This window comes from Marmota marmota, unplaced genomic scaffold (genome assembly GCF_001458135.2).
Source record: "Marmota marmota marmota unplaced genomic scaffold, marMar, whole genome shotgun sequence".
In the NCBI taxonomy this organism is placed as follows: Eukaryota; Metazoa; Chordata; class Mammalia; order Rodentia; family Sciuridae; genus Marmota; species Marmota marmota.
In genome coordinates, this window is record NW_026000171.1 from 2,667,668 (window position 1) to 2,692,725 (window position 25,058).

Below are 25,058 nucleotides of genomic sequence, written 5' to 3' on the forward strand. Positions count from 1 at the left end.
ATGATTTCATCAAAACTAAATTAGGTTTAATTCTGTTGGCCACAACATCCCAATTACTTTCTGGGCTATGATTGCCAGTTTTTGGAAAGTGGTCACAGAATCCAAATAGAACCACCAGGTGTATATGTATTGAAGTTGCAGTAAAAATTTATGGAGCATTAACTCCATGACAGGTACTGTATTGGCTGCTGAGGACAAAGCAATCAATAAGATACATGCTTTCTCCATCCTTCTGGAGCATCAGGTCTAGCCAGGAAGGTGTCAACACCTACTGATAACTGATGGGTCACTGCTATGAAGGAGAAGGGCAAGGAACTATGCAGGCAAGAGCAGAGGACCAACTATAATCCGGAGGTAGAGGAAAGCCCACCCCAAGGAAAGAATATTTAATTTGAGATCCAAATATTTATATATAGTTTCCTGGGTTTTGTGGGACATTTCAACTGCTCTGTCATAATATGTAAAATAATATTTCTTGCCCCTGGAATGGTTGTGTGCCATAGATGGACATGCTTGGGCTCTCCTGCAGAAATATTTATGCACTGATTTTCCTTTCTCTGATGACCAGAATCAAATTATAGTTATAGCTCATTTTGCATAAACTTTAATCTTAATTGCCTGAAGAGATTTGGGAGCTTCCCCCAACCATATTGATTACACATTATTTATTTATGAAACCTCTTTTAGGGATGGGTTGTATCCTCCAATCTCACACTTTATGCCAACTTGCATGTCAGTTTCAGAAAGTCTTCTGACCTTGTCCTTGAATTCTGGAAACATTTTTCTTTCCATATTTTTATTGGTACTAATAAATATAATTATTTATATATAGTGGTGGGATTTATTATTATATATTCATACATGCATTCAATATATCAAAAAAATTTGGCCAGTATTATTTCCCAATAGTTCCTCTTTCCCTTCCCTCCTCATTCCCCCTGCTCCTTATTCTCTATTCCCTATGTCCCTTCAATTTTGGTGTGTCAATCCCCCAAAAACAAACACCGAATATTTTCCCTGATATAAGGAGGCTGATTCATAGTGGGGTTGGGAGGGGAGCATGGGAGGAATAGACAAACTCTAGATAGGGCAGAGGGGTTGGAGGGGGACGGAGGGAGCAGGGGGATAGCAAGGATGGTGGAATATGATGGACATCATTATCCAAAATACATGTATAAAGACACGAATTGGTGTGAACATACTTTATATACAACCAGAGATATGAAAAATTGTGCTGTATATGTGTAATAAGAATTGTAATGCGTTCTGCTGTCATTTATTTTTTAAAAACCAATTTAAAAAAAGAGAATAGATGGAAAAAAATTTGGCGTATGTGTGTTGGGGGGAGGTACTGGCGACTGAATTAGGGAACACTCAACCTTTGAGACACATCCCCAGCCCTATTTTATATTTTATTTAGAGACAGGTTCTCACTGAGTTGCTTAGTGCCTCACTTTTGCTGAGACTGGCTTTGAACTCATGATCCTCCTGCCTTAGCCTCCCAAGCTGCTGGGAAGACAAGCATGCTCACCTACTTTTCTTTAATCCTTCCAACAGTCTTTCAATGTTTCTCATTCTCCTTATGCAGGTAAAGAAACAAGATCATTTGGTTAAATGACTTGCCCAAGGTCCCACAGCTGTAAAACCCAGGGTACAAATCGTAATCTGTTTGAATCAGAAGCTCCAAGCTCTTTTCATTCAGTTACTTGGCCTGAAAGAATCCAACTCCAAAAACGGAAGGATGGACATCAGTTGGACCTAGAAAACAACGGAACTTTTTTTTTTCTTAACACATGTTAACCTCCAATTTTAGATCCCTGGGTTAGTGAAAAAGAGCTTCCGCATTTGGTGATGTTTCTACTCAGGGTTTTTCATGCATTTGTTTGTGCTTCAGGAGACATAGGCAGTCACACCAGCTAATATTTCACATCAGCTAATATTTCACATCAGAGCATGTTTTTCTTTTTATGAGAAGGTAACAATATTGCATGACATGAAAGGAACATGATGAGTAGATGTTAGCACCACAAAAATGGCATTCCAGCTTTTATTTTCATTTCAAACAAGTTCTATTTGGGGAAAATGGAGAAGCAGCCTGCTTTGTTGGAGAAAATTAATGTCCCCAGATTGGGAAGCCGTTTTGCATTAGGATAAGGTTAGGCTGAAATGGTCAGAGCCTCTATATTCATATGGGCTAAATGAGGTAGAATTTTTTTCTTTCTCATAAAAAATCTAGGAGGCAGTCCCAGGCTGCTACCATACTCCATGGGGTCAAACTCAGCTTCTCTCTTGACCCTTTGCTGTTGCTGGTCTGGAGTTTGACTGCGGAGTCTACGGTGCTCATATCCATGTTCCAGGCAGGAGATTAAGTGGAGGGAAGAAGACGAAGGGCTTCTACTTGCTGTCTTTGAAGAAGACTGACAGAAGCTGCTTCACAATTTTACCTATACCACATCAGCCAAGAATTACTGTTATGGAAATACCTCACTGTGAGGAAGATGTACTCTTGATTTTAGATGGTCGTCTGCTTAGTCAGAGATGAAGAAAATGAGGAGTGGCAGGTGTAGCTCAGGGGTAGAGAACTTGCCTAGCATGTGTGAGGCTCTGGGTTCAATTCCTGGAACTGGAAAAGAAAAATGAGAATGACTGTCAGGGGACAGCTAGCAATCTGCCACTAAGGTCATGGAATTTGACCCTTGGCGTCCCTACTCTTTCTCAAACTTTGAACATCTGCACCCACTTAATGGACATTTGGCACACTCTCAAACCACCAAGTCTAGATAAGGTTAAAAAGGCATTCATCCCAATTAGGAAATAAAGACAAACCATAATGTATTACAATTAATGATGTCTTGATTTCGTTTTAGTGAAAGGGATGATACTGTCTGCCATCTTTCACCAAAAGCATCAATTCTGGAGCTATGAGAGAGAGAACTGGGGCTTCAGGTCCACCTTGTAGATGGCTTCTTTTCTTATCCTTCATTTATTACTGAATCAGAAAAGCTTAAATTGCAGTTAGAAAATCAGCAAGTGATCGATGACTCTGCCTAGTAGTCTGGGAGATTCCAACCAGAGATGGACCTGGAAACTGGAGAGGTTTCTTGCTAAAGGCCAATTTCAATGTGTTGTTAGAAGAACAAAGTCACGCTTGGGAGCTGGAAGGTTGAGTGCTTCATCTTAGGGCTGCTGTACAGATTCCTTATCTACCCTGTGGTTTGATAATAGTCTGAAATGAGTGTTTGTGCTTTTACAACTCTTAGATGTGGTTTTTAACTACGCTCGGTAACGTGGCATGTCTCTCTTCAATGAGAGGAGAAAACCACCAGAGCAAGAACTTCCTGGATTTGAAAAGTATTTTTATTTCACTACCTGTATAACTTTAGGAAAAATCATTTAAATGTTCCCTGCCTCAGTTTCCTTAGCTCTGAGAAATAGAGATGATGCTAGCCTGGCCTTACATCACGGTTGTGAATATTGTGTTGAGCTAAAGCATGTAACCACTTAGCTCAGTTCAGGCACATAATATACCATTGATAAATGTGCATTGTGGCCATTTGTTATTATTTTTAGGTATTTGCAAACTCTAGATTATGTGATTCTTTCACATTTGTCTTGGGAAATCTTGGATGGTTTAGTGCCCATTTTTCTACCTTATCAACATGAGCTTTTATCCCTGAAGTGGGATGTGTTCTGTCTGTTTGACTTACTGAGATTGTGTACTTTGGGGCCAACACTTAAAAATAATAGAAATAATCTTCCTTTGCATTATGAGTTCCATAAAATATCTTTTTATCTTCACTTCAAAAACATATGTCATGAGCTTTGTAATGTTTTGAACAACCAATAAAAAAAAAAGAAAATCATTATATAAACAAAAAAACAAAAAAAAAACAAAAAAAACCAAAAAACATATGTAGCTTCTTAGTGTCCTTCATTGGGGAAAACAGTCTTCCACATGCCACCTGTTTCTCTACCCAGCACACTGGAAAGGCACAGTCAGAGGCTGTGAGTTGAGATGGTTTCCACCATTATTTTTAACATTAAACCAAGATCAGAGGGCATTATTGATGAACCAAAAGTGGTCTCTGTGAATGAAGCCAGGGAATGATTTTCAAAAGGAACACCTGCATGTGTTTGCTGTAAACAGAGTTGGTTCCTTCTCGGCACTGACTTCTGTGCATCCTGCTTCATAAAATACATGGTAAACTGGGTATGGTGGCACATGCCTGTAATCCCAGGACTCAGAGGCTGAGGCAGGAGGATCACAAATTCAAAGCCAGCCTCAGCAACTCAGTGAGGCTGTAAGCAACCTAGTGAGACTTATCTCAAAATAATAATAATAATTTTAAAAAGGGCTGGGGATGTGGCTCAATGGTGGAGCACCCTTGGGTTCAATCCCTGGTACCAAAAAAATAAGTAAAAAATTCAGAAAACCTCCTTTCCCTGGAGCATGGATATTCAGCAGGTAAATGGAACCAGAGCTGTGGAGCACTTCTCTCTGTGCGGCACCCTTGCTGAGTCCTGATCTCCACTCTGTCCCTCAGTGGCTCTATCCTAATGTGAATGACACAGCACACCAGCATCTTTCCACTGTGCTGTATGGATTTTATGGTGATTTCCAATAGCCATTTGATGAAGGAATGGCCATCAGTCTGTTCTACTTTCTCTCTGGACATAATATTGGTGATGAGTCTTGCAGTTAAATAGTTTTAGAAGTGTCTCACCAGTAATGAGACTTTTGCCAGTTTTTCCTGATTGGTTTTGGTCCTCTTTTATTCTTTAGTGACAAAATTGATTAAATTAATATTGCAGCTGAGGGTATGACTCAGTTGGTAGAGTGCTTACCTTGCATGCACAAGGCTCTGGGTCTAATTCCCAGCACCACACACACACACAAATTAATATTAGAAAGTATTTCTCTTCCTGTGTGTGTTTGGGGAAAAAATTGGTTTCATTTGAGGAAAAGGATGAATCCCTGTTGTGATATGACAAATATTTATAATAGCCAAGGCCAAATGGATTACTCAGTTAATAAAACCTAATTTTCTAATATTCATCACCACAGTTTCTTTCCTTTTCATTTCTGAGTGACATCAACATGGCACAATCACTTGCTCTGGGATGTAGATTCATGTTCTGTGTTTTCATTGGAGCCCTGCTTAGAATTCTTGTTTATGGTATTGTTTTGGGTTGTACTATTTGCATTATTTTTTATATCACGACTCTTAGGCTTAGCTAGACCACATGTGTGATTTGGAACTATAACACAGTGCAATAGTAGAACAGAAAAACAAACTTGAACAATGAACAATAAACACATGTGGGTGAAGACAAATTGCAGGCTATTTGCTGCATGCTAGCCAGTGGTAAACTGACCAATGGTTATTAATAGTGTAAAGCAATTTCTGTGAAAATTATAATTGCTTATGTTTGAAATCTGTGAAAAAAATTGTCTCAACTCTTTTTCTTTCCTTCTGAAGTCTCTACACTTCCAGGGACCACACTTTGGGAACACAACCCTATGGTTTTTTTGATGAGCACATTTCTGAAACATATGAATTGGATATGGGGTGGGAGGGAACTGGTTCCTAATGAAGTTTAAAGGAAACAAAACCAGAAACCGAAGAATAACAAATCTGGGCTTCTAGAGTTGGGGAACAAGGAATTTAAGCTATGTCCTTACAAGTGTTTCCATTTCTTCCTTCTTTGTACCTTGCAGAATAAAAGCCAGGGATCCATCTTTGTCCGGATACACGCCCCGTGGCAGGTGCTGGCCAGAGAGGCAGAATTCTTGAAGATCAAAGTTCCCACCAAAAAAGTATGACAATGTTTCTCTTGGGTTCTGGGCTTCCTGAGGGCTGGATGGATGTGAATAGTTTGGGACTAGGGCCAGGTGGGATGTGGGTTTTGTGGAATTGAAATCACACTTATCTCCCTGGGGATCCTAAGTATGTGGCCATGAGATGGGTGGGATGGGGAAGTATGAGGAGAGAAATCTTTCCATTTCAGAGATCTGTCTGGGCTGTCCTTCCTGAGAAACCAAACATAGCCCATTTTCCATTTCTGTCACAACTCCTTTCCTGCTTTTCTTGGGGTCCCAGAAATGCCAGGCACTTCTCTAGAGTGAATATAGCAATGAGAGTAAATGGCAAGCCATGCTGACTGGGTCATCAGTGTGCAGGGAAAACAGCACCCAACTTGCTGTGGGGATACCTATTTTGGTCCTGATTCTATCACTGGAGATTGTGCAATGGTGAGTTTCACTTATCTCTTTCATGAAATGGAAGGTGAACTGATTAAAATTATCTGGGATATGTTTTCAACGTGTTCAGGCCAGTGTCCCACCTCTGGGGTTTTGTTTCAGTCTATTGGCATGGAATGAGGTTCTGGTGTCAGTATTGTGAAAAATACCAGGAGGTTCAGCTGCTCACCTGGGTTGAGAGTCACACAGTAGAGATGATATGTCGGGTAGTTTTCAGTTAGAATGGTCTACATACAACTTAAAAATCTCCCCATGGAATTCCTAGGTGACATGTCTCTTTGTGTAAAAAAAAAATCCACCAAACAGCTCCAAAGAGAAAGGAAGTGTGTTTACAGATTTCACTTTTTTAAAAAGGCATTTTAGGGGAAAGGAGTGGTTGTGATTGATTCTGACCACCTGAGATGTCTCTTAGGGAGGGTCCTGGGGCAGATGGTAATGTGGTTAACTGTGGGTGCTCTGTGGATGATCTCTCTCTCTTTCACTTTCTTTCTGTCTCTCTCATATTCCCGTAGTGTTGTTTCAGAAGTGGTAACAGTTTTTCAGGGATTCTCTTCATCATACTATCATTACCATGATTTTTAGGTTCCCAACCTTTACTAGAAGTCCATATTTATTGCATTCTGTACTACCACTTCCCACTACATTCAGCGACACTGTGTTAGTGAGTTTTTTTATCACTGTGACAAAATACCTGAGAAAAACAATTTAAAGGATATAAGATTTATTTTGACTCTTGGCTTCAGTCCATGGTTGGCTGGCTCCATTGTTTTGGGCCTGAGATGAGGCAGCACATCATGCAGGAAGGGTGTGGTGGAAGAAAGCTGTTCAGCTCATGGCAGCAGGGAAGCAAAAAGAGAGAAAGGGTCTAGGGACATACCTCCAAGGACACACTCCTTTCAATTAGGTTCCACTCCCTACAGTTTTCACCATCTTCTAATAATCTGTGCAGCTATGAAATTTCCCATGGATTAACCCATTGATGAGATCAGAGCCCTCATGATTCAATCACTTTCCCAAATCTCTGCTTCTGAACGTTGCTGCACTTGGGACCCAGGAGTCTTTGATGGACACTTCATATCCAAATTGTAACAAACACCATTCTGATTTATATTGTTGGCTATGCTAATGCCATCTTTATTGCCAGCAGATCTACTGTCTCCATCAAAAATCACCCCTTAAATACTAACATGTGAGTGGGCCATCATGAATCCCCTGCTTAAAAAGAAAAAAAGCAGTAGATTCTGTTCTTACAGATTTATTAAGATGAACCATACCTCAATGGCAGATGGACAAATGCCTATTAAACAATGAACAAATAAAAATATGAATTTTAGCTACAAGTGTTTTGCCTCTAAAAGGTAAGTGGGGTGGGGGTGTTGCCTGCTGGAGTATCCACAAGGACTGCACTGATCTTTCCTCCTCAGTCTCACTGCTGTGTGCTTCATCTCCGTTGTCCTCTCATTCCTAATATCACTGCTCTCAGATGCAGGCACATCTTTGTTCTGGACCTTTGCTCCCCTTCAGCTGACAGTCTCCCAGTCTCCTGGCAATGCGACCCAACTCTCAGCCTTGGGTGGAGGCTTCTGCTCCCCTCTGTTGGGCACCTAACTTGGCCAATCCTTTCATTTCTCTTTTGCTTCTCTTTTCTTTCTAATTCCTACATGTTCTTCTTCTTTATTTTTTGATTTATCTGAACAGCTAATGTTCTCTTAATCTCATTCTATTTGAATGTAGTTTTCTGTTTTAATCTTTGCTGGCTGATCCTTGGAAAGTAGGTGAGCAAAATTCTGTATCCCATGACATTTTTACCTCCAAGGATGATCCTTATGGCAGGGAACCTACCCTCGCCCAGCCCCAACTCAGCCTGCCTTTCCTCTTTGCCCTCCTCCTCAACCTTCCTTCACTCTCAGGCTTTCCTTCTCCTTTTCTCTTTCCCTTCCAACTTCCTTAGCCTCCCTCTCTGTTCTGTGCATAATCAGTCAGAACTCTGCCCCTCTCATTTCTCTGCCACCTTCTCCTCCTCATTCCCAGGCTCAGCCCTCAGTCATTCCTATCTCTAGTCTCTGCTTTGTCCGGTCACAGGCTAGATCTTCAGAACCTAGTTTTACATAAAGGACATATTTGCCCTCAGAGGTTCAGTGCCCCTATACACCAGCTATTTGGAACTGACCATCTATAGTTTAGGTTAGACCTGAATTTGTACATGAGTCGACATAGGCAAGGACAGATGACAAAGCAGCCATGTCTTGGTTTCCCTCCTGCCTTTTTATTCTGGTGGCATAAGGTAATGGAAACTGCAATGGACAAATCTTTAAAACAGACTTTTAGCCTCTGTTTTGCCCTTATTAATGTGTGATTTGGAGATGTTACTTTCTCTTTCAGAGCCTCAGTTTCCTCATTCTTCTCTAGGTGATTATAAGAATCCAATGAGTGCTGTTGAAATGCTAGGGTTTGTCATTGTGTCTGTTTTCTCAAACATTTTTATGTGTACACTCAATTCCTAGTCCCCCAGTGAACTTCCTTCCTGACCAAATAGGCAGCCAACACTGCTGGAGCTCTGGCTGTGCAAAGTCTTTGGAGAGGCACTGAGGCTAAGGAAATAGCTCAGGCCCTCAGGGAGCTGATAGTCACAGGGTGACAGGAAGAGTACACAGACCCAGACTTCAGAGCAGTGATCAAATCCTATGTCAACAGCAGCCCATCAGCAGAGCACAGATTCAGTCTGTGAGTCTGGTGGATTAGGGAGCCTGGGGTGAGGCTAAGCCTTGTCTTGCTCCTACAGGCTGCAGATATAACAGAAAAGACTTTCCCCAGTGTTTCTGGGTCCCAGACTTGATACAGGTGGACTATTTTGGCATACTTCTGCAGGTTCAGCCACATGGCCCCAGGTCCTCTGTGTACTCATAGATTGCAGTGGCTTGTAGTTGATCTCACTTTGGGCATTTTAAGCAAATGAGGAGGATACAGCTTGGTATGCTGGGTAAGATGCATGTGTTTGTAAAAACTAACCTGAAACTCTGATCCCAGTGTTGTGATGTGGGCTGACTTATGTACCTGTAGCGAGAGAGGGGCATGGAAAAGGAAGGAAGGACAGGGTAGTCTGTGGAGGGCCAGCATTGGGCTCAGTGGCATTTTCACTTTTTCATTGGTTTTGGGATGGGAGTAAAATGAGAATAAATCACATTTGCAGAGAGCTGCATTCTAGCGGGTGGAATGTGAAGGAAGAATGAGGCATGGGTTGGGATCAGTTAAGCATCCTCCAAGCCGGTGGGGTTTGGATCATAACCCAGCAGGGTCCAGAGAGACTGAGAAGACGGGGAGGAAATCACGAAGTCGATTGCAAACCTGGACAAATCCATGGTAATGCATCCAGGGACTCAGAGTCCTGAGCATAGATATTAACTGGGAGGGAGAATCTTGGAAGGAAGCATTTGTTTTCCAAAAACAACAGCAAAACAGCCAGAATTTTGTGAGGGACACTCAAAAGTCTATGCACAGGAGGGTGGGAAGACCTGGCCTTTTGGCCCCGAACAGGCTGAGAAGGTTTGAAACGGGTGTTTCTGGGGCAGGTGCTTTTGACTCCTCCTAGATTATAGTCAACAGTGATGTTTCTTTCTCTTTCACTTGTTTACTTGTATGAATGAACACCCTTTTTTTCCTCCCTTGACATCTACATTCCCCAAACCCCTAGATTAGCCTGAGATTGGATGAAGGGTTGATAGTGGAGGCTATTAGAAGGAAATTTCTTGTCAATGAAATCATATTGATCCATCCAAATTTGGAAGAACAGACATGTGACATGCCTGGGTTGGGTGAATATCACTTTTGCTCAATCTGCCAGCTTTGTTCACTGTCCTGGGGATCCTGTAAGGACTTTGCCTATGTATCCTTTGTGTGCATGAAAATGCTCTCAATTTCCAGCAGGTTATACGTCTTTAGGAATGCAGTCTCAAGAGTCCTGCACATCACCCAAACAAGAGTAATGATTATTTTGGAGGGCTGTAGCAGGGAACAGTGAAGGTATGGGTAGAAGGCTTGGCATAGAGGCATGCCCCACATGATAGCCACTATTATTACTGTGTTGTTCATAGTGATGCTTTTTCCCTTCTCTCTTCCTTCACAGCCAGCATCTGCAGCCCCTGTCTCTTTATTCTGCCAAGGCAGCCAGAAGCCCAGACATGGAATCTATGGGAAGGCAGGGACAGATGGCCTTTAGACTACATCCTGGGGGATTTCTGCTTCTCAGAGCACGGGACCTTGGGACATTCCTAAACATGATGGTTCCATGTGCAAGGTCTGCAATGCAGTCCCCAGGAAAAGCCAGCAGGAGAACTGCTCAGGCCCTGCTGTGCAGGAAGGAGAGCTTGAAGTCACCCATTTCAAGGAAGAGAGAGCAAGGGAGAGAAAGCAAGTGTGAGCTTTAACGTGGTCCCTGCCCTCATGAACCTGGCTTTATTTGGTTCATATCTTAGTTTTTTTTTTTTTTTCAAAATGAGACTCAAGATAGGTTATAATGAAAAAAAAATGAATGTGAATTGATCATTTAGAAAAGAAGACAAGTGAAAAAGAATCATGATTGGGGGAAGTGGGGAAATAATGATAGTAGAAATTAAAAGATAAGGCTGGGGTGGTGGTGAATGTCTATAATCCCAGTGCCTTGGGAGGCTGAGGCAGGAGGACTGTGAGTTCAAATCCAGCCTAAGCAAATTAGCAAGGCCCTAAACAACTCAATGAGACCCTGTCTCTAAATAAAATACAAAAAAAGAAAAAGGCTGGAGATGTGATGTAGCTCAGTGGTTAAGTGCCCCTGGGTTCAATCCCCAATAGCACCCCCCTCCAAAAAAAAAGAAATTAAAAAATAAGGGTGAATGATGCACATGAATCAAAATTTCATTTAATTCTGGTAGTAAAGCAGAGGAAAGACTATGGCTCACATCATCTATAGAAATAAGTAGCTCATTTGTCAGAAGAGGCAAATATTTTTCTGTTGCTAAAGTATAATTTTTATCTAAGGGACTATGTTTTCAGCAATAAGTTCCTATAAGGTTCTGGAATGTTCTTCATATGGCCACTTCTTAAGCTAAATTTGCATAAAAACTGAGGAAGAAATGTTAAGCTGTAGTTCATGATAGGGTGCTGTATTGCAAAGCACTATATGCAAATTTCTGATGAGCTTATTTGATTAAAAGACTAGAGCAGAAATGCCACTGGTACTTTAATCTCCCCTGTGGAACCCATATTTTGAGATATTTGTATCTACTAAATTGCATTTATTAAAGAATAACTCATTGTCTCCTTTTCACTCGTGGAAAATACATAAAATTGCCATTAAGGATTTCTAATTAGTTTGAGAAAACCCATGTTTCCACACTGACCTGATACAATTCCAGTTTAAGCAAAGAAACTTGATGTTTTAATTAGCTTTAGTGTCTCCTTAAGAGGAAATATTAATTCCATTAAGATTAATAAATCATTGGAAATTGTTTTCAGAAACATGTTCCTGCCTTTCTAGGGATTATGATTTGGTAGCTATGGTTTTGCAAAAGTCTTGCAGGAAGGCCATCCCCTGGCTCATGTTACCTACTGTGCCTCAGGGTCTCTGCTTGGCCAGGGCCACAGCATCTCTTGCTTCACAGCATTTGAGGATTGTATTAATCAAAGTTTTCCAGAAAAACAGGAGAGAGGGAGAGAGAGAGAGAGAAAGAAATGAGATTATAAGGAATTGGCTTATGTGATATGGAGGCTGAGAAGTTCTGAGATCTGCCATCTGCAAGCTGGATTCCCAAGAGAACCAGTTCCAGTCCAAGTCCAAAGGCCTGAGAACCAGGAGAGCTGATGGACTTCTTGTCTGAAAGTCAGCAATCTCAACACCCATGCACTGATGTTTCCATTCAAGTCCAAAGACAGAAAAAGATTGCTATCCCATCTTAAGGCACTCAGGTAGAAGAGTCCCCTCATACACATCTTTTGCTCTATTTAGACCTTTAACTGGTTGGACAAGTTCCCACACAGTAGTGAGGGCAATCTGCTTTATTTAGTCTATTGATTCAAATATTAATCTCATCCTTAGACTCCCTCATAGATAAACACCAAATAATGTTTGACTAAATATCTGGGTGTCCCATGGCTCAGTCTGATTGGTATATAAAATGAATCCTCATAAGACTTGTACTTTTAAAGTCCATAACACTCTTCATAAAGGAATGGATAGTGGTAATCAGAAAGATATGTTTAGGTCCTAACTTTGGAACCCATGAATGTGATCTTATTTGGAAAAAGGGTCTTTGAAGATCTTGTTAAGTATATCATCCTGGATTTAGAATAGCCCTATATCCAGTGGCTGGTGTACTTATGGGAGAAAGACAGAAAATGATTGGAGAGAGAAACAAGGAGAAGGCAATTTGAAGAGGTTGGTGTGAGGCAATACAAGCCCAGGGATGCCCAGGGCTACCAGAAGCTACAGGAGGCAGGGAAGAATTTTCCTCTAGAACCTTCAAACGGGATACAGCCCCACAGACACCTTGAGTTTAGACTTGTGGCTTTCACAGCTATGGGAGAATAAATTTCTTGAACCACCCAGCTTGTGACAAGTTATTATAGCAACCCTAGGAAATGACTACACCTTTTCTTTGGGCTGTAAGCAATAAACAAGCAATTTAAGATCTGGATCTCATGGGCTCATTGACTTGCTCTGCATTCTAGGAATCCACTTTTCAACTTCTGAGATGACTTGGAATAGCCCTCTCCACTCATTGCCATTGGGCTTGGGGTTGTAAGGAAGGATCTTTGTGCATGGATCTTCCTGCATGACCTTGGCCTTCATGAATACTTCTCCACATTACATTCCTGTTTGGAGGAGGCAGGAGGGTCTGGGAGAGGCTCACCATGGCATGGGTGGTAGAAGGAGATCCAGCATGGCAAATATCAGGAAGAGCTATTTATTCAATTCAACAAGGATTTTCCCACTGATACCTCTATTTTCAGAGATAATTAGTGGTTTGATTAAGTAAGAGCTTCTATCTTCTTAAGAAGTATCTTCAAATAATTCACAATTTTCACATTTGACTTTGAGAAGGAAGGTTCATAAAATCACTCTTAACAATGTCAACCAAAACTAAGTATCTTAAAGTTGAAAGATTTGTAGTAATAGTTCATATGTAGATAATAATTGAATTTAATATGTAGTTAATGCTTCCCAGTTGCTGGGTTAATTGATTAGAGCATTATGTACATTATTTTGTTTCTATCTTCAAAACACTATGAGGTAGGCATTAATTTTAGCCTCATTTTATAGTTGAGGAAACTGAGACTCAGGGAGGTTAAGAAACTTCCCAGCTCACACAGCTTGAAAGAGATAGATCCAGGGAATCAAAACCATGTCTATATGACTCCACAGCTATGATTCTGCTCTGTTACTTTACTAAAAATCCACAATTGGACTTGAGGTATTAGGTGATGTGGTTTCTCAAAGGGTATTCTATAGAAAAATAGTCTGTTTTTACCAAGAACAAACTCAAGATCACTAATTATTACATTTTACTTGAATAATTAGAAGTTCTGAGAAGTCTTACAGTAAGAAAATGGTTTGTTGTTCAGCCTTTTTCCTCCTGAACACCTATTAATATCAAATGTTATTAATAGATAATGTTAGGCAGAACATGCTCTGTGGAATTCCGTCTTAGATTAAATAATCCTGGACTGGAAGAGGCTACACATTTAAGTTTCTACTTTTTGTTGCTATAAACTATCTCGGTCAATTTCTTATCATTCCTGGATTATAGTTTTCTTACCTATAAAGTAAGGAAGTTAGTTGGACCCTCAATTCCCTATCATAGTTTTAAAATGCTGTGGCCCACATATAAACCAAATGACAATTTGTGAATTTGTTACCCCCTCCCATTATTGATGTTAGAAGAGGGACTGGAGGACTTTTTATTATTATTATTCATATTCTGATTGTGTACAAATATCTAAGTGTAAAAATGTTCGTGTCTGCCACATGTTTAAGCAAAGTCATAAGTGAGGATGTACATTTAGCCTGTAGCTGCCTATTCTGCATTTGCAGCTTCACAGTATCCCTGAATCTGGTAACACCCCTGGGTTTTCTCTGAGTTTTCCTACCCATGCTGGACTGCTCCCTCCCAAACCATGTCTCTCTGTGAAGCATATATTGTGCTCCCTGATACAGATTCTTGTCAAAAGCAGAGTACTTTCCTCTTTTGTTCCTATGGGATGGAGCCCTCTCAGGTGTTTTAAATATTTATCCCTGGTCTTAGAATGTTCTCTCCATTTTTCCTTGAATAAACAAATACTACTCATCTTTTGCATCCCAGATCACTTTGACCCTCTCATCGACCCTGTTTTATTTCTTCAGCTTGAATTGATCTCCCCTTTTCTGGGTTCTTAATCAATGTACAGTTGATATGTGTCTTACTCAAATATCTTCAACTGTTTTGGGTACCTTCAAGTGTACCATAAGTCCCCTGGGAGTTGTAACTATATTTTATATTTCTGAGGTGTTCCCTGCAACTTTAGAATGGTGTTCCATGTAACTATAGCATGGTGTTCCATAAATAATTGTTGCTCAATAAATACTAGATTGATTGGCCCAGTGATGCCAAATAATTCTTGTTTTCCCATCCCCAGGACCTTCTTTTGGTCATGATTCTCAGCAGAGTCCCTCAGCATAATAATAGATGTTTTAGTTTACAGCTGTCTACAGTCATTATGAAATTCAACAAGCAGTCACCCTCACTCCCTTCTTACCATGACCAACTTCTTTTTTTGCCAGGTGACAATTTAGTTACTCCTTGGAACTATTGTGATACTTGAGTAAATCTAGGAAATAAAGATTAGGAGGAGCTGTGAGTTTTATTAAGGCAGTGAACATGTAGTCTTTGCCATCTACTTAGCCTTCAAGATACTTCTCTGGACATATTCTTTTTATTATTATCATCAATAATTTTTAAACGAACCAGAACTGTAGCTGTTTACATAGGGCTGGCTGGCTATAGGTGGGGGCCTTCCTCTTGTTGTCATTGCCTGTTCTCAAACATTTGTTTTTAATAGAGGCACAGCTGAGAGGGTAGGGTTTACATTTCATATCTTTATGGGCTTTTTGGTGCATGCTCTTTGATTACTATTTAAATAGGGTGGAAAAAGTGCAGAATGCTTTGACTTTTTATTCCTTTGTTTTCTGTAATGCTTCTCATCTTCAAAAATCAGAGAGGATCAAAATTGATGGCACCTAAGTGTTGTGGTTCCGGGGACAAAACTGAGATGGCACAAAACCATGTTCTAGACATACAGACAGGCCTGGTCAGACCATGTACAGGACTTGGAATGGACAAGCCTGACCCAGGGTTCAAGGACAATGAAGTTAAAAACATGAGAATGTCATAGGAAATGAATTTTAACTTTGTTGTGTTTAGACTTATAATGGGAAAAAAAAAATAAGATCGAAGTGGTGGTTTTCTTTGTTAAAGTCTTGTCTGTCTGAAATGGAGAGCGTATGCCAGTTGGGAATGGCTGGGGCCTGGTCCCTGGACTCTCCATTCTCAGCTGGTGGGCTAAGAATGGAGAGTGTGGATAGGCTGAACATTGAAACTATCATCCAAACTGGGGCAGTTTTGAGAGTGAAGGAACTGTTAGTAATAATTATGCAGCATAGCAGTAATAAACCAAGACTGTCCTGAGTCACTGGGACATACAGTCACCCTCCACCCATAAACAATATGGAAACAGGGTCCCAACTTATCCATGGCAGCTCCAGTGGATGGGTGGGAAGGAGCTGGCATACAGGAGGGGCAGAGAAACAGGCAGGGACAGTCAACTGCCTGCACTTGAGCTTATGGACAGAGTTTTTACCTCATAACATCCTGTCTTGCTCACACAGCTCCCAAGATTTAGTTGTTAAATTTTCAGGAATTTTGAAAACTGGTTATTAAACCATTGGCAGCTTGGAATTAACTATGGTGGGAATATTTGCACTGTGGAACTCAGCAACTGGTACATATCCTCACCGCCTCCCCACCTGCATCCACATCCCCAGGAGGCTGTTACGCTCATACCAGCCATGGGAATGGGAGACTCCAACTCACAGTGGGGGCAAGGTGGAGCCTGATGTTGTTAGACTCTTGCCCTGGTCACCAAAGGGCTACTGGTCGGAGGAGGGCCAGTAATGACAAAATGTATGTCAGGAACTCTGAATGGATTCTGTATTTGCTGCCTTGAAAGCAGAAATTAATTCCCCATTGCTCCTCCCACCTGCTTGTTCTGCTCCAACCACAGAACCACAGAATTTGTTGTGCCTCCGGATGCCAAGCCTGTTTCCCTTAGGGTTTTTCTGCCTGCCTTTCCCTCTCTCTGTTAGACCTTGTCTTGATACCTTCAGAACTTGCTCCCTCACATCTCTGGAGTCTCTTTTCAAATGTCCCTTCCCTCAGACAGGCCTCTCCTGACCATCCTGTGTGTAAAATAGTCACATAGCCCCTTCCACTCTCCTTCCTCTTACTTATTTATTCTAACACTTAGCACAACTTAATACTGAGTCATGTCTTTGTTTCTGTTTATTGTCTGTGTCCCCACTGCATTGGACACATGAGGGCAGGGATCATGCTGTGCTGTATATGCAACACCTAGAACAGTGTCCCATATAGACCAGGCCCATTGTTGACAATGGGTGAACAAATGAGTCACACAACCAGATTTCACCCACTGGGAGTGTCTGGGTGGCTTGCCAGAGGGATGCTGAGATGAGTTCTGAGACTCTATCCGAGTGTGCATCTGGTAGTACACTTACCATTTGTAGCCATCCTTGATCTGGTTCTTAGTAGCCTTTTCAGTTGACAAAAAATATTTAAGAAGTCTAGTTATACCTGGGATATGGCTAGGTTGAGTATAAGAAGCTCTAGCCCTTTGATTAGTTATATTTTCCATCTATCCATCATTTATCTTCATCCATTGACCCACTGATTGATTGATCCAGCCATCCATATATTCATTATCCATCCATTGATTGATTTATTTACCCATTCATCCATCTGTCTGTCCATCCATCCATCTATCATCTGTCCATTCAATGAAATTTATTTGGCACCATTATGTACCAGATGCTTTGGCTGGTTGTACAGTAGTAACTATAACTGTTCCCTGGTTTCCTGGGCTTTGGTATGGCATTGTATGGCTAGTTTGAATTGGGAGGCATCCGTGGATAAACAAGAGTGGTGTATGATGAGAGTCAACTAGAGGAAGCTCATTTAGATGGGTGTGGGTGAAGGCATCGTCTGAGCTGATACCTGAGAGCTGGGGGGAGTTTGGCAGGTGGGGAGGGTGGGTAAGAACCATCCATAAGAGGGAATGACCTGTCCTCAGGACTAAAGGTCTAAAACCCCTGGCTTGTGAGAGGAATTGAGGGGAGCCAGTGTGTGGGTACAGCACAGATTTAGGTGGGGAGGTTGGGATGGAGGAGGAAGGCGGGAGGCATGTCTCCTAAGGGGCCTTGTCAGCCATGTAATTTTAAAGGTTTGGATTTTATCCCAAAATTTAAAAGTCAGCAAACATTCATTCATGTGCAGAGGACATGTTGACAACAGAAATATAAACCATGAACAAATACAGAATTAGACAACAGAGAATGTGCATTTTGTAAATACACCACTGTCCACATCCAGTGTGGCTGCTGACTGGAAACTTACCTGTAGGCACAGGTGGGGATGAAGGGAGTGGCGGGCCTCTTTCCTTGATGTGCCTATGGAAAGTCTCCCTTTTGGCTGTAGATTGCAGCTGCTCTTAGCGGCTCCTGCTGCTGTTTCCATTTTGACCGGTGAATGGCTTAACACCCACTCACATGGGTAAATGTGCTATGGGCAGTGAGCGAGGACAGATGTTCAGTGGCATGGAACTCCTTGCGTCCTGGTTCAGTGCCTGTATGTGTTTATCTCTCAGGCACCAACTAGAGATGAGAACAGTGGATGAGTTCTGCTCTATCTTTGGCTTCTCCTGCTCCTCACTTCTTTAGCTCCAGAACCTTCCGTCTTTGTCCAGCTAATGACTTGTGGTACACCTTCTATACTGCCTAATATCTCTGTGTGACTGAGCCTTTTGAAATTAAAAGGGAGGAGAAGGGGATGAGATAATCTTCAGATCAGCCTTAACTCCCGAGATGAGTGAGAGGCCATAAACAGTAACAGTTGAACCTCAAAGATTCAGGAACTGGTGTGGGAGCAGAGGAAAGCACAAATAAATAAAAAAGGCAGCTAATCTGGATTAATTTCTGTTAATACCCATGTTCCCAGCTCAGGTACACCATCCATCTTTATCACTTGCCTGTATTCTTCCTGCAGGGACAGGTTCTTTTAGGCTACTGTGGATATAAGTGACTTGTGGACCATCAGGATTGTATCGTTTACATCTTATGTTGTTACACCTGTTCCCTGAAGTTTGGAGTCACTGGCTCTCTAAATGTTCATGCATCATTGGACATGTTAGTTAAACTTTCTATGTCACCTCAGTTTCCTTAGCTGTAAAATGGGAATAGTGTCATGTACACCATCCAAGATAGAAATCACTATACTCTTGTTTCTCTGCCTACCAGAAAAGCACATGATTTTAATGCAGAGAGGAAACAAATCAGTCTTTAGACCACACTGCTCTGCCCCTCTGGAGGGGAGAGGCTGAGGGAGACAAGGAGGAAGAAAAAGTAAGGAAAAAAAAAAAGAGAGAAATTTCAGTAAACCCCTCAGACTATGACAGTGAGGCCAAAGTGAACTTTTATGAGAACCACATTTAAGCCCGGGAATAAAAAATAAGAGCAACATACTTTAAAAATTATTTATGATTTTAAGCACATGAAAGGCGTGTCATGTACCCAGGGAGGGCATAATGGGGAACAGCTGGCTAACATGTGTCTTGCCATTTCTGAGGATGTTCATAATTCTCTGATGTCCAAGAATAACAGTAATTAACAATGCCACTGCTGATTGTATTAATAATAATAAAGGAGATTGGGGTGCCTCTCTGGGTCCCTTGCAGGAGGCAGAAGGAAAGCTTGGGCTGCTGGGTTTGGTGGGGGCTGAAGGAGGAGCTTCCTTCTCGTGGTGCTCTGCCAAAGATCAAAGGGCAGAATGTCCAAGGAAAGAGCCCTGAGGAGGAGCTGGGAAACCTGGGTTCCAAGCCCGATTCTACCACTGACTCTGGCAATTCTCTGCCAAAGCCTTAGTGCTCTTTCCTAAAGCTAGAGAAGCTCGCACGGCCTGGCATGTCCACCTTGCAGAGCTTTCAGGGTCCCCCGTGAAATGCTGCCCATGGAGGAACTAGACACAGTGGGCAGGCAGCAGGGGTTATTTTCATCCTTGTGCTTCTCCAGCACTTGGCACAAGGAATCACCAGGCTTAGGACCTGACTTCCAGGAGGTGCTTGGAAAGGTTTGTTCCACGAATAAATGTTTCTTTTTCATTAAGTATTTGAAGTAATAGAATGTTAGATTTGCCAGTACTTTAGCCATTTAATCCAGTTCCCCCTTTTATGATTTGTTAAGTGTACCTGGAGCAATGCTTACTCGAAGGTTAATTAGCCGCCCCTGCTAAGTAAACCTGAGTTCATCCAGTGTCCCATGAGTTATGGAATTTTCCTATCTGGCCAGGGCGAATAGGTGCCATTCCCAGTCCTTCTAGATTGTTCTTTCTCCATTCTGGGGTGATTTCTTCACATCCACGCTACTGGATACTCAAGGGGGACCTTTTGCAGATTATGGGGTTCTCTGGGTCCCTCTCTTCTCTTGGTTACCCTGTCCTATGAATTTTAGTCTCCTTAGTCTCCCCAGAAATATAGCTCTGTCTCCTCCACTCAGGGCTCTCCCTGTTTCCTCTTCCCCTCCCAAGGCAGGAACATGGAGCAATCACAAGGTTCACGTGTGATTGATCGCTGTGATTCGTCACTGCCCTTTTTGCCCGATGTTCAGGATCTTGAAAACCATCATCTCATGTATTTTGTCTGGGTGGTTTTTTTTCCAGGTGAGAGGGTAAACCTAATCTGGCCCTGTTACTCTCTCAGGCTAGGGAGTGGAAAATTTCCAGTTCTTTACTGAGAGGTGAATAAATAAAGGGGAGAGTGTCTTGCCCATAGTTACACAGCTAGTTAGTATTGGCAAGAACCAAGATGCAGGCCGTTCACTCAGAATGTTTTACTGTGTTCTTACTCGGTGTGAGGCACATAGGGAGCTGTCCTTGCTCTTTACAAGTCCACAGTCCTTTGGGGAGATAGGCCAATAAACTAAGAATTAGAGACAGAGAAGTGAACCATGAAAAATTTTATGATGCAGGTATTCATTCACAGGGTATCAAGGAAGCACAATAGGAAGTGAGTGGGCAAGGAAGCTTTCCTGGGAAAATTGATAGTTAAGCATTCGTAATGAAGGAGAGGTAGGAATTATCCAGGTTTAAAAAAAGAGAATGAGGAAGTTTCTACCAAGGCCAATCATCTTATGATTGCTCATTATTCAGAAATAAATGCAACACATACAAACGTATGGAGGTAAGAAAAGGGTTCCTTGCCTTCCAAACCTGGTGTCGTGATATTGTACATGGAGACAGCTACACGTACTTTATTGTGGGTTTGTATCTGACTCCATTCCCCAGAGAGCCCTTGAAGTCTGAGAAACTTCTTTCCACCCTAAATCTGGTGAGACGGTTCCTGTAGGATCTTGTTTGGAGTTATGAAGTAGATGTTACCCTGAGGTATCTGGTGGGATCCAGGACTTCACACCCTTGACATTTTCCAGAAGGCAGATGATAATATCACCTTCAGTGTTTTGGAGCATCCCCCATCAAGAAATGGTCAAAATTTAATCAGATTTCATTCCTGGTCCCACTAAAGACATAGCACAGGAGCCCACTGCCTTTAACTCATTTCTTGAAGCAAGTTCTACGAGCTTCATTGCCAAGTTGAGGCTCAGGAACTGCTTGGAAGTCCCGGCTAACCTTCTGCCAGAACACAGCCCTGAGACAATTGCTGGGTCATAAATCTGCACCAACTCAATGCAGGCATTCCTGGTCCCTGCTGTGCTGGGCTCCTGAGTGCCTTTGCACCTGGTGGGGACAGGAAGGGAAGCATTTTAGCCAGCCAGAGGCTTTAAGTTTTTGGCGTTATTCCCCTGCTGGGTTAGTTTCTACCAAGGCCAATCATCTTATGGTGCTCAGACTTCAGCCTGGACTCCTCCAGTGACATAACCACTGCTGTCAGTGCTGTTTCTCCAGAGATTTATCATTCATTCAAAGATGGGACATTTGGGGTATCCTGCCTTCATGGAGATTATGGTTTAATGGGGAGGCGGCTAGAAATTAATCAAATAATCTCTCAAGTAAATATAAAAATTAAAACTGTGCTGAGTTCTTTGAAGGAACTTGGACCCATGATATACCATGAAGGTAGGATTTGACCTTGTCTGGAGGCCAGGAAAGGCTTTTCACAGGAAGTGACATTTGAGTGAGGCCTCAAATGTGAATGGAGTTTAAGAAGGGGGAGGGAGGAGATGCAGCATATGGAGGGCTCAGTATGTAGGAAGAATTGAAAAGGCCTGTGGCTACAAAGGAACAGGGAGCAAAGGACTGTGGGACAAGGTAAATATGGGGACGTCTATGGGGTCCTATGGGCTATGTTAAAAAAAAATTGTCTTTATTCTATAAGTAATGGGTAACCATTGAAAGCTTTTTATGGGAGGCAATATGATTAGATTTTGCCTCAGAAATATCACTCTGGCTCTAGTGTGGAGGTGAGTAATGGTACAGTTGCCAGATAAGTTATATACATGATATAATACATGATGTCCAGTGCATTAGTCAGCTTTCCTTCACTATAATAAAATACCTGACACAAGCTAATTATGAAGTAAACAGAAGTTTATGGTTCTGAAGGTTCAGTCCCAGATGCAGTGAGACCTAGAGTGCATGCTCATGTCTCAAGCTACGAGGGAGGGAGAGAGAAAAAAAAAAGACAGGTAGAGTCCCACAATCTATTCTGAGGGCATGCCACTAACCAATGACCTAAGAATCTCCCACTAGGCCTCATCTCTTCAAGGTCCACCACAGCATCTCCCAATAGTACCACCCTGGGGATGAAGTCTTTACATGTGACCCTTTTGGGGACACTTATCCAAACCATAGCACCCATTTAATTTTAATTTTGGATAAACAATGATTTTTTTTTAGTTTAAACACATCCCCATTACTGAATGGAACATACTTATACTAAAAATATTATACTAATATAATTTTTTAGTGTATTGCATAGTGCATAGTGTATTGCATGTTTATTGTTTATCTGCATTTCAAATTTAATTGGACATTTTGTGTATTTATTGTTAAAAAACAATAAAAGCTCTAAGTGAGAAAAGATGTAGGGATTTTAATCATTGCTGTAGCTGAGGTTCCTTAGACCAGGACATCAGAGATGGAATTGTAGAGATGTGGACAAAGTAGAAATACCTTTGGTTGGTTCAAGTCTGTCATGCCAAGGTATGAAGAGGACAGTCTACCAGCTTCATTTCTGCTCTGAAACTTTAGTTTCCACATTCATAACATTTAGAGAAGAATGGCTGTGGGTTTGGTTTACACTGTAGTTTCAGTGCAGGACATGTACTTGATCAGTGCTTGCCCCAATAACCTTTAAGCTATGTTCTGGAACAGTATGAGGGGGTCATTTTCCCACCTTTTCCCTCCAGAACCAGAGATGCCTGAGAGGTGAGCTTTTTACAATGCAGAGTGTGAAGGAGAGATTTGGCAGGATCTTTATAACAACAAAGGAAATATTATAAGTTTCTCAGTGTTCTCCTCCATGATATCCACATTTTGGCAAATGAAGCAGTAGCATAAAGCAGTTGAGAACATAGGCTCAGGGTCCCAATGATTATTAACTGGTCTGCACTGTCTGCATGATCTTGGCTGATGTCCTTCAGTGCTCTTGGCTTTGCAGCCTATCTTCAAGATTAGCACTTATGTACATTGAGAGCCAGACACATAGGAGACCCTTATTAAGAAGAATAGTTTATTTCTAGCCATCTAGAAGTAAACATTCCCCTTATTTCAGAAAACAGGCTCCCTCTTCTTACACAAACTCATTCAAATATTTTCTCAACTCACAGGTATGTTTTTGCCATGACTGTTTGCTTAATTTTTGTTGCCGTGTGCAGCAGGATCTTCATCTGCTGGCCTCAGTTTGCCCTTCTGCCATGACTGTCATATTCCCCATGCACCAAAAAAGTTGCCATGTGTTCATCAGCTTTCCTTTATAGTATAATAATACATGAGCTAGTCAACTTACAAAGAGAAAAGTTTTATTTTGGCTCATGGTTTTAGAGATTTCAGTCCATGATTGATTGGCCCTGTTGCTTTGGCCTGTGGCTAGGCAGCACATCAACACAGAGTGTTTGGTGGAATAAAACACTCACCTCATCACTGGGAAGAGAAATAAGAGGGAGGAAGGGGACAGGGTCCCCAAATTCCCTCCTAGGGCATACCTCCAATGACCTGAAGACCTCCCACATCTTAATGACCTAAAAACCTCTCTACCTCTTAGGGGTTTCATCAGCTTCCAAAAATGCCACACCTCAACCAAGACCATTCGTTATATGGACTTTTTGGGAAAAGTTAAGGTCCAAACTATGGCAAACTCATTGAGTCTCCTGAAATCCAACTTAAATTCTTCTGCTTTATTTTTGTCTTTCTGCAATGTCTTTGCTTATATCTGTTCAAGCTTTATTCATTAAAAGTATCTACAAGGTAATTTTAATAGAAAATGAAGTAAAATGTGTAGAGAACAAGATAAATGTCCATTGCTGGGTAGATAGCTAGATAAATTATGATTCACATTTACTGTGCAATATACTATGAACTCATGAAGACAGCTCTAGATGTAAAGAACAAAATTATAATAGAAAGGAGTTTACCCCATCTGCTAAACCCAGCTGGAATGCATCCCCTTGGAAATGCTTTTCTGATTCTTTAACTGGATGTGCTGCCTCTTTCCCTTGAACCCCCAAAGCTCTTTGCGAATATTTGATGTACTTTATCTCAGCCTAGCTCATAAATATTTTGTACATGTCTTTTTGCCCATGTAGATTCCAGCAACTTGAGTCTATCATGATAAAGCAGACTTTCAAGTCAGAAGATCTGGATGTTGACTTTTGTTCCAGTTATCTATAGCAAGATGACAAATAAACCTCAGCTAGTAGCTTAACACTCATTGTATTATATCTCATGACTTTTGGGGCAGGAACTTGAGCAGAGGTAGGCTAGGTATCATATGGTATCAACTGCTCCATATGGTATCAACTGAGGTCATCTGGTGGCTTGGAGTTCAAGGGTCTTTACTCTCATGCCTGATGCTTAGTAGGGCAGCTTGAAGCCTGGGCCTCTGATCCTTTTGGAACTCCTTTATAGATACTTTATAGCATGGCTCAGGGCTTCAAGGGATAAGGCAGAAGCAGCTGATTTTAAAGGATGGAGCTGGCATAGTCTACTGTACTCTACTGGTCAAGTGGCCACGAAACCCTCCCAAATTCCAGGGGGAAGAGTGGGAATAGAGATGCTTCATCTTGAAAGGGATTTTTTTTTTTTAATGTGTGGCTGCTAGGTACAGTGCTGTATACCTGTAATCCCATCAACTCAGGAGACTGAGGCAGGAGGATTGCAAGTTTGAAGACAGCCTCAGTAAGTTAGTGAGAACCTATCTCAAAATAAATGGATAGAGGATGTAGTTTGGTGCTCCTGGTTCAATCCCCAGTACCCCCCCCCCCCCCCCC

The 25,058-nt window shown here is 41.7% G+C and overlaps 1 protein-coding gene across 2 annotated transcripts in view; it reads left to right on the forward strand.

The window, feature by feature from the left end:
• Ano2 (anoctamin 2) overlaps positions 1 to 25,058 on the forward strand; it is a 355,142-nt gene that overhangs the window by 88,670 nt on the left and 241,414 nt on the right. For both annotated transcript variants that reach the window (XM_048787661.1, XM_048787662.1), the window contains one exon: positions 5,720 to 5,818. In XM_048787661.1, coding sequence (XP_048643618.1) covers positions 5,720 to 5,818 — 99 coding nt within the window. The remainder of the gene's footprint in view (positions 1 to 5,719; positions 5,819 to 25,058) is intronic.